The sequence below is a fragment of the Choloepus didactylus genome, chromosome 1, assembly GCF_015220235.1.
Source record: "Choloepus didactylus isolate mChoDid1 chromosome 1, mChoDid1.pri, whole genome shotgun sequence".
Taxonomy (NCBI): domain Eukaryota; kingdom Metazoa; phylum Chordata; class Mammalia; order Pilosa; family Megalonychidae; genus Choloepus; species Choloepus didactylus.
Window position 1 is genome coordinate 185,721,332 of NC_051307.1, and position 13,798 is coordinate 185,735,129.

The following is a 13,798-nucleotide window of genomic DNA, read 5'->3' on the forward strand; positions in this document are numbered from 1 at the left end:
GCCAAGTAATATTCCATTGTATGGATATACCATATTTTATCTATCCATTCAACAACTGATAGACATTTGGCATGTTTCCACTTTTTGGCTATTATGAATAATAAACATTTACACAAATGAACATGTACACAAATGAGCATTTATAAACAAGTTTTTCTGTGGACCATAACCATTTTTCAGTCCTGGAGCCTTTTCTCCTATATCCAGCGAATCCCAAATCATACTTTCCCACTGCTCAATTACAGTGTTCTGAAGAAAACACAAATAGATATTCACACATTAATCTATGATTCAGAAGATAAACTGCTGCTAAAAATTAATAATTTATTCCAAAATTATAAAATGTTATTTGGATTCTCTGTCATTAAATAATGATGACAGTAGAATTTGACATACAAAATCAGTAAGAATTAAGGAGTGCTTCTGGTACAGTAAGTTTTGAGGGTCTTTATGATACAACTACCAATATCTTGTCCACAGTCCCATGGGGCTTTCAAAAAATATACAAAGGGCTCTAGCTCAGAGGCCCAAAAGACAACGAAGGATTATCAAAAATACAACTGACTCCAAGGCTGGTAAAGAAAAACAACTAACATATGGCATGTCACCCAGTAATAGTCCCTAAATTCATTTAACAGGTTTGCTGATAGGTTCACCCTTAAAAAACACCTTTACGGCAAGAGACATTTTTAAAACGTCAAACCAAAACACAGACTGGAAGAAGATATTTGCAACATATTTAACGATGGATCTGAACTCAGAACAAACAAGTCAATATGAAATAATTTTTAGAATAAGTATTTTTTTAAAATATACCATTATACATTTAAAATTACACACAACTTCACAATTTAGGAAATAAAAATTAAAATGTTTGCATTAATCATTAGGTCAACAAAAAATGTTTAATAAAAATCAGGAGGGTAAGGATATGGGAGAAATAAGTACAAACACTGTGGGGAATTATAAACTGATAGAGCCTCACTGAAAGGCAGCCTGGCTACACTTAACAGCAAGTGAAATGCTTCTTTTGACTCAGGGACTTGGATTGGTCAAGACAAACAGAATAAAATGCAAGAGAGAGGATGTTTGCAATTCACATTACACACAAGGGGCTAATCTCCCTGATACGCAAAATCACTAACAAAGGTCCAACACTCCAAAGGAAAAAATAAGCAAGTGACATGAAGATGAGGTGAGCCAAAAAAAAGGGCAAATGCCAACAGCTCTTAGACATATTAATGGCCTGGAGAAAATTGCAAATTAAAACTACCCTGAAATGATTTTTCACCTATCAGATTAGTACAAATCTCTCTGTTTGAGTTGGCAAAGCTAAAGGGAAAGTCACTATCACATACTGACAGTAGTGGTGGAGATGGGAGGAAGTATTTTCTTGTGCATAGGATGTAAAGTGTAAGAAAAAGAACTCAAGATTGGTCCAGGTTTTTGGCCAAGGAAGTGTAAGCCATTTCCTGAGATGGGGAAGACTGTAAGAAGTAGATGTGGGGGAGAACATCAAGATTTCAATTGAACATATTAAGTTTGAGATTATCTACTGTATATCCAAGTTGATAATCGAGTTGACTTACAAATCTGGAGCTAAGAGGATGAGATCCCAGTTGGAGATATTAATGGGGGACTCATCAGGGCACAGTTAATAGATAAGGCCATTTAAAGACAGGAATACCTAAGGAATGAGTATAGATAAAGGGGTAATAAGAGTATTCAAAGGAAAGCAGCCAGTGAGGTGGGGTGATGGACCAAATGTACAGCATCTTGGATGCACTTTCACTTGGCAACCAAGACAGGAGGGAAAACTTGTCTCAATGGGATTATCTTGTGAAGCAGAAATTAAAAAATTCTCAAGGTTGAAAAAAATGAAACAAACAAAGAAATCTCAATGTTCCTATCTTCTTTTGTTTTATTTTCCTGGTCAAGTCAATGAGGAAACTTCTATACTCCAATAAAAATCAATCTGTTTCCATAAATAGAACTCAAGACTTACTGCTCCTGTATTAAAGCATTCCAGATATTCATCTAAAATCAAAGCAGGTTTTTAAAAAAGGCTCTGTGATACCTGTTATGCTTCAAAAGTTTTCCCTATCATTCAAAAAGCAAAATTTTAATAGAAAAAATTATATATGCCTCAGCCCTTTTTCTTCTTCAGTTTTATCTAAATTTATTCACTACTTAGAAACTCCTTGCTAGCAACAATTTTCTTCAATGGTAATATCCATTAAGTGAACAACCAGACTTTTTACAGGTTTAATTTCTCCTTCTATTTCTCTCCTCCCCCATACTTCTTCTAATAACACAGCTCCCCAAATATTAGTCTAGGTTCTAAGCAAAATATTAAAGAAAGTTCCATTATTAATGAAATAAGAGTTAACATAGTCAAGCAGCAATTCTGAGTCACTAATCCTACCTTTAGCTCTATATTTATTCTTCTGAATTTATTTTTCATGTTTCAATTTGTTGCTCCCTTTGTTTGGCTTAGAAACACAGAACTGCCAGGCTTGAAAATATAACTGCTGCGAGTTTAGGTCCCCACCCTAATATACAAGACCCAAGTCTAGCTTCTCAGATGGACTCCAGAGTTACATGAAGCCCAAGATGTAACAGCTCCCAATACCTGGCTAAGTTCAAAGCACCAGAAATCTTATTTCTAAGGTCCCAAAATAAAACTTTAATTTAGAAACAAGAACCAAAACTAATCAGAAGGAAACCTATTGTAGTGTAAAATGTAAGCTAACAGAAAATGTCTTGTCTTTTCTGAGGCTCGCATCATTCAAAGAATTTTTAATCCTGAGGCCTGAAGCCTATTTGCAAAGTGGTAATCTTGGTTAATTAACACTGTTAGCAGAGAATTCTCCAAACAGAATTTTACTTCTATAAGATCAGATTTTTGAGAAACAAAAAATTTCTTCTCACTATAAAAGGTAACTCTGATCCAGCAGCAGCAATGAGCCAATCTACAATAAATCAATAAACGTCTCCCTCACATCATGAGATGTGGAAGCAGCAATGACAGTCCCATGCTGTAAGACAAGGGGCAGCCTATTCCAGCAAGATCCCTGCTCAAAGGGAGAGCCAGCTGCATGTACTGCACCCTCTGGTGGCTCCATGTGTGGACTGCAGGTTTTACTCCACACCAAAGTCAAGAGACTTAACTCGTTTTGTTATCTCAGCAGAAGAGGAAGGCTGTTCAGGCATAACCACGCAAACACAAATACAGTTCTTAAATGCCAGCCAAAATGATACATAACTGACAGTCATCAATACAACTTGGAAAACTTGTTCCAGTTTCTACCTCACTGACAAAGTTAGAAGAAAGAGAATTTTCTCTTTTCTTTTTTAACAGTGTTACACAATAGTAGTATTCTTCAACATCTGCCCAAGAAGCAGAAGGTGAGTAATGGAGCTTTAAGTGGAGGCTACTAGCAGTGACCAAGCCAAAGACAGAGAATGTCATTCAGCCTCCAACTACATGTCAACCCACCTCTGAGGAAATTGATCTGTATATCCATCTGTAAAACAGTATTAATTTGAATACTATATTATTCAAAGTAATATAGACTAACAGCATCAGCATAACCTGATAACTGATGAGAATTTAATATTCTTAGGCCCCACCCCAGACCTACTAAATCAGAAACTCTGTGGGGTCCTGTGATATGTTTTGATAAGCCTTCCAGGTAATTCTCATACATGCTTCAAGTTGCAAAACCACTGTTTATGTAAAGCCACAAATATCCAGTCAGTCAGTACTCTATCCAACACAAATGGTCCAGGTGCTGCTCTTGGAAACAGCTCTGAAAGCACCCCTGCTACATTTTTTCCTAGCTTTTTTTAGTAGAGTGGCTTTGCATTCCTACAACATTTTGTATATATATCTCCTTTAGCCCTTCTCTCATTACATCACTCTGTACTTATCTTCTCCATTAACCACCAGCTCTTTATCAGAAAGAATTAAACACACATTCCACAAGTGCTCAGTGAATGCTGGGCTACTACCTGTGAGCAGGACACTAGTGACATGGTAGAATCATAGACTTGCTCTATGGCTGCTCGTTGAATTGTGCCTTGAGGGTTTTCACCTTTCTGTATATACCTTGTATTGCATAATAACTGAAACTGTGGAACTGTCACCCATAACAATTTTTTAAATTACGTATATGACCACTTATTGAGCTGCACATCAAGAAATGACACCCTTCTGTACGTATGTTATATTTTACAGTAATGGAAATGACTGAGGTTGTGGAACTGTGACCCATGACATTTGTTGAGGTTTGCTCTCTAACTACTTGTGGAGTCATGCTTTGAAGGTTGTCACTGTTATGCATGTATGTTGAAGTTCACAATAAAAAAAAATAATAAAGAAAAAACAAACTTGACTGGTCTTCCCCAGTTCCTGGGGAAGTGACCTCTGAATCTTTGCAATTTCCAGATAGGAATGTCTCTGTTCTTCCTGGTGGGTTCAGGAGCATACTTAAATCACACGGTGGGACCAGCCACATTTGCAGTCTTGGGGCAGGGGAGGGGGACTGGCCACAACTAGAAAGACCAAGCATGATAAGGGGGTTGGGACTTTCATCCATGTCACATCAGTACCCCTCCCTGTTCTCCTAGAGGGAAAGGGGGCTGCAGATTGAGTTCAACTACATGGCATTGATTCTATCAATTATGCCTACCTAATGAAACTCCATATATATTTGAGACAACTCAAGTCCCAAGGAGCTTCCACGACTGAAAAGACACATCTCAGTGCAAAGAGGGTGAAGCATCTTGACTCCACATCCATGTGGAGAGGATACAGAAGCTTGCATTTGAGACTTTCCCAGACCTCACCCTGCCCATCCCTTCTTTTGGCTTCTTTTCATCATTTGCATACTTTTATTTTTTTTTTTAAAGCATTTTTAAAATTGTGAACTTTAACATATATACATAACAGTGATAACATTCAAAGTACAATTTAACAAGTAGTTTGAGAGCAAACCTCAAAGAATGTCATGAGTCACAGTTCCAGTTCCACAACTTCAGCTATTTGCATTATTGTAAAATACAGCATACATACAGAAAGGTGTTAACTTTCACTGTCCAGCTCAACAAGCAGTTACACAGGTAATTTCAAAAACTGTTATGTGTTACAGTTCCAAAGTTTCAGTTCTTTCCTTATTATGAAATATAGGGTATTACAGAAAGGTGAAGACTTTCAAAGTACAATTCAACGAGTAGCTATAGAGCAAATTTCAAAGAATGTTATAGGTTACAGTTCTACCATGTCATTTACCTCCTTCCAGCTACTGCAACACCCCAACATCTAAAAATATATATAAATTTATATAAAGTTTCAGCATTCACAGACCTTTGTTAAATCTTATCTTGTTTGTTGCTACCCCCTTCCTCTCACTTAATCTTTTTCTCCATCTTCAGGGGTGCTAGGCAGTGACCACCCTAACTTGTATATATTTAAAGGGGGTGTCGGCAGTATGGGGAAGAGGGCTGTATCTGATTGTTGTTCTTAAAGAGGCTGTTGCCTCTGGGTTTTAGGACTTGTCTGGCAAAGGAACACTCTGGTGGATTTAAAAGTATCCTTTTACTATACTAAAATTATAATCATAAGTATAGCACTTTCAGTAAGTTCTGTGAGTCATTCTAGCAAATTATTGAACATAATGGGGTGGTGGGTACCCCTGAATTAATAGCCTGTTGGTCAGAAGTGCAGGTGGCCCGGACCCCTGAACTTACGACTGGTACTGAAGAACAATCTTGTAGAGGACTGTGGAGTCTGGCCTAACTCCAGATAGGTTACAGTAAGAATTGAAGTGGATTGAGTTACTTACAACTGGTGTCAGAAGCTATAGTGGAAGTTGTATAATTTTTGGTAACCCTTACATCCACCCGAATACTAAATCAATGTTAAAAACAAAGGGAGGGTATTGCCACAGGTGCAACAGATAGTAGAATTATCTGATGTAAAACCTCATAAATTCTAAATTTATATATCAAATGATCAGTTAGAAAGTTATTCATCCACATTTTGGAATATTACTTATGAAAAAATGGTCTAAAATCTATATAGTCCTTCCCAAAAAATTCCAAGAAACTAAAGACTCTTTTAACAAAAAATAATCACCATATAATATTAAGTAAATAGATGGACAATTACAATTTTGTTGAAAATAAGTATATACATATATACACACAAGGAAATATACTAAAATGTTAACTACAGTCTCCTTGGTGGGATGCAATTGCAGTCAATTTTCAGCTTTTACTCTTCACATATATCCCAATTTTTCTACAATGAGCAAGTATTTTTATAACAAAAATGTAAAAAATCTTTAAAAAATAAGAACGTAACGTGTGTGTGTATCTATATACACACATGTATATATAATACCCAACAAATTAATTCCTGCATATCAAAGTACTTTGTTTACATTGGTAAGTCATTTTGCCCTGTGCCCAAACTGCTAAGAGCACCTCAAAAAAATTCCTTATACTTTGCGATGATAAACTCTACTTCCAACATCTCTGTTTTCCATCCTCTCACTTTTGTATCATCAAAACATAACACTCTCATATAAAATATAGAAAGATATGGGTAGGTAAAATTTGAAACTGTTTACTTAGCCAAAGAATCCATCTTGGTGCAGTTTATGCCTATTTTCAGCACAAACATGCTTCATCCTGGAGACCAGGTTCCTTGCTCGCTGGGCTTCTGGTTCCATCTGAAGATCCATATTGAAACCACTATTTCAAAAGGTAACTGACATCCTTTCCTACTTGCTCTTCCTTTAAATTTTGTCTGAAAAACCCTGTAATAAATCTTGCTCACACACCCTTCTGATGCAAATCAGATTCCACAAACTATTATGTTGGCTTCAATAAAGTACCCATTAATTTTTGTTAACTCAAGTTGTAAAACTTTTGAGAAATGAATCTAATTTTTAATTATTGTCAGTAATCTAAGCAAGAAGGTGAAAATACTTACTTTGAAATTCTGTGAATTATTACATGTCACAATATTATATAGGCATACTAACCTTGGTTCAAATAAGTGAGTGTTTCATCATGCAGTTTTACTGCTGGTGATGTTGCAGCACACATCACATACTGAAATGGTGGGTGTTTAGTTTCACCATCTAATGGAAGGCTGGAATCTTCCTGCTTGAAAATGGGCAATGCCAACACATCACTGAAAAGCAAAAAATCAACAATGACCTTACTTTAAAATATTTTAAAGCATATAAAAACATTTATGGACAGTTTCTTTAAAAATTTAAGATCAGGAAGCCCACCACAATCAATATGGTGGAGTGAAACATTTCAGGACCCCCATCCCTACATAGAAGCTTTGAATACCAGCAATTACTGGCAGAAATATCTGTTTCATAACAGTTTAAGAAAACATTTTTAAGGATTGCAGTAACACGGCGAGTGCTGAATTAAGAAAAAGACTACTTAAAAATGATAGGATCTTACAGTGCCCTGGCTGGCTCCTCTCCCACCCCTTACCAGCTTGGTGCGGAGCCAGCGCGTGCTCCTAGTACAGATCCCTGGTCCTGGTTCTGGAGGGAGCAGAATAACCCTTGTGTACATACTGGGGGCATCTGTGTCTGGCCCAATCTGTCTGGTAGTCATCTGAGGGACCCCCCATCCCAGAACTTGCCCTGCATGTACAAGGCAGCTCATGGAACTCTCCTACAGAATGCTATGGGAGAGCAGTCAGATCATGCTGCCTGGGGTAAGGGATGGCTGGCTATAGGGACCACAGTGAAACTATTTACTAGGGAAGACAGGACATTTGAAACCACGTAACTGGGGGAATTCCTAGAACCAGGCGCACATGGCCTAGATGCATGGGCAGAGGACCAGAAAGGCCCTTAAACTTTGGCTTTGAGCTATTCTCTAAACTTAGTGCATGGAAGAGCCCTGAAGGAGACAGCCTGCCCAGTCAATCTGCGAAGACTGGGAAAGGTATTTCCTTTTTTCTCCTTCTTCTTCTTTTATTTTATTGGGGTAAGGGGTAGGGGTTAGCTCCCAACAATCTGGGAAAGCTCTGTCCTAACACTAGCTTCAGGAAGCTACACCTCTGATACAAGTAAGTCTAAATTCCACTGAAAATACATTAAAATATCAAAACATCTAGGTGTCAACAAAAGTTTACAAACATATAAAGAAACAGAAAGTAATGGCCCAGGCAAAGGACAAGATTAAAGCATTAGAAACTATCAATGAGAAGGACCAGACCTGGGACATATCAGCACAAGACTTGTAAAAAGCGTCCTAAATATACTCAAAGAGCTAAAGAAAATATGGGCAAAGATCTAAGGAAATGAGGAAATGGTAGATGAACACAAGAATATCAATAAAGAGAAGGAAATTATGAAAAGGAACCAAACCGAGCTGAAGACCACAGTAACAGAAATGAAAAATTCCATAGAGGGGTTCATCAGCACATTGGAGCTGTCAGAAGAATCAGTGAACTTGAAGATAATGAGACAGGGTAAATAGAGCAGGAGGTAGGAGGAAGTGATCCTAAGACCTGTAACAAAAAGTTCCTTTTGGCGCGTGCACACCTATCTCTCACTCAGGTTGGCACCTGAAAAGAACCAATGGAAAGTGCAGCTCATCAATCTCTTATCAGCATAACCAGAGAGGAAGGGCCCCTCCAGGTCCTTATAATGCAAGGATGCTGACCTCAGAGGGCTTCTCCTTTGGAGAATACTCATGCTCACACACCCTCTTCAAGCATGAACTTTCAACATTAAACTTTTTCGCTGTACACACTGACTAGTCCTTGAATTCTTTCCAGCAGCTGAGTAAAAACCTTCACAGCGTCTGCCCCTGGTCAAGGTCTTGACTTCTCCAAGAATTCCCAGGGCTCTCCAGCATTTAACTTATTAAACCATTTGGCTGTACACACTGACTAATCCTTGAATTCTTTCCTGCGAGTAAGTCAAGAACCCTCACGGTGCCAGCCTTTGGCTGAGGTCTCGATATCTCTGAGAACTCTAGGGGCTGTCAGCATGAATAAGACAATTGAAATTATTCAGTCTGAGGAGCAGAAAGAAGAAAGAATGAAAAGTGAACAGAGCCACAGAAACCTGTGGGACACCATCAAGGGTATCAACATCCACACTGTGGGAGTCCCAGAAGAAGAAAGGGACAGAGAGAATATTCAAAGAAATAGCTGAAAACATCCCAAATTTAACAAAAGACAGGAATATACACATCCAACATGCTCAACAAACTCCAAACAGGGTAATCCCAAACAGATATACATGAGGCACATTATAACCACACTGTCAAATGTCAAAGATAAAGAGAGAATTTTGAAAGATGCAAGAAGAGTAACATGTCACACACAAGGGAGCCTCAATAAGATTAAGTGCCAAATTCACACTGGAAACATGGAGGCAAGAAGGCAATGGGATGACATATTTTAAGTGCTGGAAGCAAGATATTGTCAACCAAGAATTCTATATTCAGCAAAACAGTCTTTCAAAAATGAGGAAGATCAAGACATCCCCAGATAAACAAAAGCTGAGGGAGTTCACCACTAGACAGGCCCTACAAGAAATGCTAAAGGGAGTTCTGCAGGTTGAAAGGAAAGGGCAAAAGACAATAGATCAAACACATAATAAGAAATAAAAATCTCTGGTGAGGGTTATGACATGGGTAAGTATAAATGCCAGTCCTAATTAATTTTTTGTTTATAACTCCACTTTTTACTTCCTTTCCCTAAAAGGCAAATGCCTAAAATGTAACGATAAATCAGATCAGGACTCACAGTGTATAAATATGTAATTGGGACAAGAACTACATGAAGCTGGGGAAAAGAAGGGATATAGAAATATAGTTTGTGTATACTATTGAAGTTAAGTTGGTATCAAAGCAAAAAAAAAACTCTTACAGATTAATAATGTTAAATGTAATGTTAATTGTAAGCCCTATGGTAACTACAAAGAAAACACTGGAAAACATGCATGCTCATTGAGACAGCATAGGGCAACAGGGGGAATAAGGAGTTAAGGCATAATGGGTGTAGGGTTTCTGCCTGAGGAGATGGGAAAGATTTTGGTAATGGAGAGCACTGCAATATTATGACTAGGATTATTCCCACTGAATAGTATGCTTGGTAGTGGTTAAAATGGAAAAGTCTAAGTAGTATGTATGGTCCCACATAAAAAAAAAAAAAAAAAAAAAAGAACAACATAAAAGACAATGACAATTAAACGCAATATGTGCTACTAGACAGCAGCTAACAAGTGAAAGGGCTCAAAGGGTCATTATTGGGACATTGGAAAAAATTAGAAGACAGACCAAGCTTTATATCAATGTTAAATTTCTTGAACTTGATAACTGCATCCAAAGTGGTTATATAACTGAATAGCACTGTTTTTAGGCAGTATTGAGTGTTTGAGAAGCATGATATGTATACATTCTACATTCAAGTTCAGTATATGGATTGATAAATAGATCAATTGAAAAAGAGTGAGAGAGAACAAAGAAAGGATGGAGGGAAGGAAGGCAGGAGGATGGGTGGTCAAATGGGAAAATGTTAAAATCACTGGATCCGGGTATCAGAGGTGGGTAGGGGTATGCTGGAGTTCTCTGTATGTGGTTTGTATTATTTTTGTAACTGTCCTGTAAACTTGAAAGTGTTTCAAATAAAAAGTTAGAAGAAATTTAAGATCAAAAATAATGTAGAGGGAGGCGGGGCAAGATAGGGGCATAAGGAGGTGTGGAATTTAGTCAGTCCCCTAGAGCAACTAGTAAATAGCCAGGAACAACTAGAAAATAGTCTAGAACAACTGATGGGGGGACATTCGTAACCGGACAACATTGTACACCAGTCAGGAATGGGTGGAACAGCTGATATTGCAGCATAGAACTGTAAGTAAAGCTCCCCAAGGTGCGGAGCTGGTGCCTCTCCCCCACTGGCACTGCAGGGTGAGTAGCAAAATTTCGCTGTGGAAAAAAGAAGCAGTCCCTACCATGAGCAAGGGAATGCAGCTCAACCAAGCTCCAACTGAAGTTTTAATAACAAATTTGGACTATACTGAATACAGACTACAAGCACAGATAAAACCCGGAGCAAGCAGGAAAGGAACCTGAAGGTTTATCCTTGCAGAGAGGAGGCAGAGCTGGTGGGAAAAAAAATACATAAGTAAATGAAAATAGAAGCTTTTGGAATCCGCTGAGATCAGAATACTGGAAAAGGGCCGTGCCCCCCAAAAAGGGGCACACAGAACTAGGTACCAATTCTGGTTCTTGGCTGGTGAATTGGAGGGCTGGGTACTGACTCTGAAAAGGGGACTCCTTGCTTTTTTCCCTTTTTTTTCTCTCTCACTCTAAGTAGCTCATAAGAGAAAGCCACAGGCATTTTCAATTGTCAGGACTGACCCAGGCTAGAGTGGAGTTAAGACAGTCAGAGAGTCAAAGGGAAAACTCAAGTGCGGGAGACAATTCCCTAAAGGGCTCATCTTTCCTAAGAAAAAAGAGGGGCAGGGACCAGCCCTCAGAGAACTCAGATCCCAGGGCCTGGGTTAAAAAAAAAAAAAAAAAACAACAGAAACAGCTTAAGCTTAGCTTCTGATAACCTTGTCCCTGAGCGGGACAGGGTTCACTGAGAATTAAATATACTGCACCTCTTTACACTCGTGGGGAGTTGCGCGCTGACAAGAGTCACCTGCTAGGCAGGATAGGAAAAGCACAGAGTGTAGAGGCCTCAGGAAAGTCTAACAATCTGCTAGGTCTCACCCTCAGGGAAATGTGATACTGAATACAGCCTCCTCCTGAGACCTGGGCCCCTCTGGTCTGGGAAAATCTAACTGGAGTAATCAAGGAAACCAGATGTCTAGACAACAAAAAATTACAAATCACACTAGGAAAAACGAAGATAAGGCCCAATAAAAGGAAGAAACTTACATTTCAACTGAGATACAGGAATTGAAACAACTAATTATTAATCAAACAAATCTCCTAAATCAATTCAAAAGTCAAATCAATGAGTTGAAGGAAGATATGGCAAAAGAGCTGAAGGATACAAAGAAGTCATTCAGCAAACATAAGGAAGAGCTTGAAAGTCTCAAAAAACAATTGGCAGAACTTATGGAAATGAAAGAAACAACAGAAGAGATGAAAAACACAATGGAGACATACAACAGCAGATTTGAATAGGCAGAAGAAAGGATTCATGACCTGGGGGACAAGACACACAGGGAAAAGAATGGAAAAATATGAGCAGGGTCTCAGGGAACCAAATGACAACATGAACCACATGACTATACATGTCTTAGGTGTCCCAGAAGGAGAAGAGAAGGGAAAGGGGGCAGAGAAAAATAATGGAGGAAATAATCACTGAAAATTTCCCATCTCTTATGAAAGACATAAAATTGCAGATCCAAGAAGCGCAGTATATCCCAAACAGAATGCATCCAAGTAGACCGACTCCAAGACACTTAATAATCAGATTATCAAATGTCAAAGACAAAGACAGAATTCTGAAAGCAGCAAGAGAAAAGTAATCCATCACATACAAAGGAAACTCAATAAGACTATGTGAAGATGTCTCAGGAGAAACCATGGAGGCAAGAAGGCAATGGTATGATATATTTAAGATACTGAAAGACAAAAACTGCCAACCAAGAATTCTATACCCAGCAAAACTGTCATTCAAAAAATGAGGTGATTAAAATATTTTCAAACAGACACTGAGAGAGTTTGTGAACAAGATACCTGCTGTACAAGAAATACTAAAGGGAGCACTACAGGCAGATAGGAAAAGACAAGAGAGACAAGTTTGGAGAATAGTGTAGAAATGAAGACGATCAGTAAAGATAAAAGAGAGAGAGCAGGAAAAAATGAAAATAAAGTAAGATAGATAAAATCCAAAAGACAAAATAGTAGACAGTAGACATTACATTTGAGTGAAATTAGCCAGAAACAAAAGGACGGATACTGTATGGTCTCACTAATATGGACTAACAATGATGAGTGAAATTTGAGAGTTGAGAACACAGGTTATCAAGAGAGAGAAAGAGGTTAGAGATCGGGCATTTCATGCTGAAGGAGTACAGAGGGTTCAACAGGATTGATTGTATAGATCCAGAAATGGATAGCACAATACTGTGTGATGGTAGCACAATACTGTAAGTACTCTGAACAAAGATGAGTGTGAGTACGCTTGAAAGAGGAAGGTTAGGGGCATGTATGACACCAGAAGAAAAGACAAGATAAAGACTGGGAATATAAAACTTAGCGAAACTAGAGTGGTCAATGAAGAGGGTACTTAAATGTACAAATATAAGAATATTTTTAAATGAGGGACAGCAGATGAATGACAATATTGCAAGGTGTTGAACACTGGAAGGTACGGGGGAAAAAAGAAAATAAATGCAAACTAGAGTTTATAGTTAACAGTAATACTGAAAGATGCTTCCATTAATTGTATCGAAGGCAATATACCAAAGCTGAATATCTGTAACGGGTATATAAGGGAGTGATATGAGATTCTCGGTGGTGGTGATGTTGTATGACCTTTTCATTGTATTTTATTTTTATTTTTCTTGTATTGTTTGTATTTTTATTCTTCAGTTTCTTTTTTCTCCTTTCCCTCTTTCTTTGGGGAAGAGATGGAAATGTCCTCAAAGAGATTGTGGTGGTGAATGAATAATTATGTGATTATACTGGGAATCACTGATTGTTTACTTAGGGTGGATTGTATGGTGTGTGAATAAAACTGTTAAAAAAAGAAACAGAGGGATAAAAGTGCTGGAAAAAA

General features: G+C 38.1%; 1 protein-coding gene across 3 annotated transcripts in view; it reads right to left on the minus strand.

The window, feature by feature from the left end:
- The window catches only part of UBP1 (upstream binding protein 1), an 83,947-nt gene that overhangs the window by 34,391 nt on the left and 35,758 nt on the right, over positions 1 to 13,798 (minus strand). For all 3 annotated transcript variants that reach the window (XR_005218429.1, XM_037846715.1, XM_037846724.1), the window contains one exon: positions 7,053 to 7,204. Coding sequence is in view for 2 of the 3 variants with exons in the window: in XM_037846715.1 (XP_037702643.1) it covers positions 7,053 to 7,204 (152 nt within the window). In the remaining variant the exon portion in view is untranslated. The remainder of the gene's footprint in view (positions 1 to 7,052; positions 7,205 to 13,798) is intronic.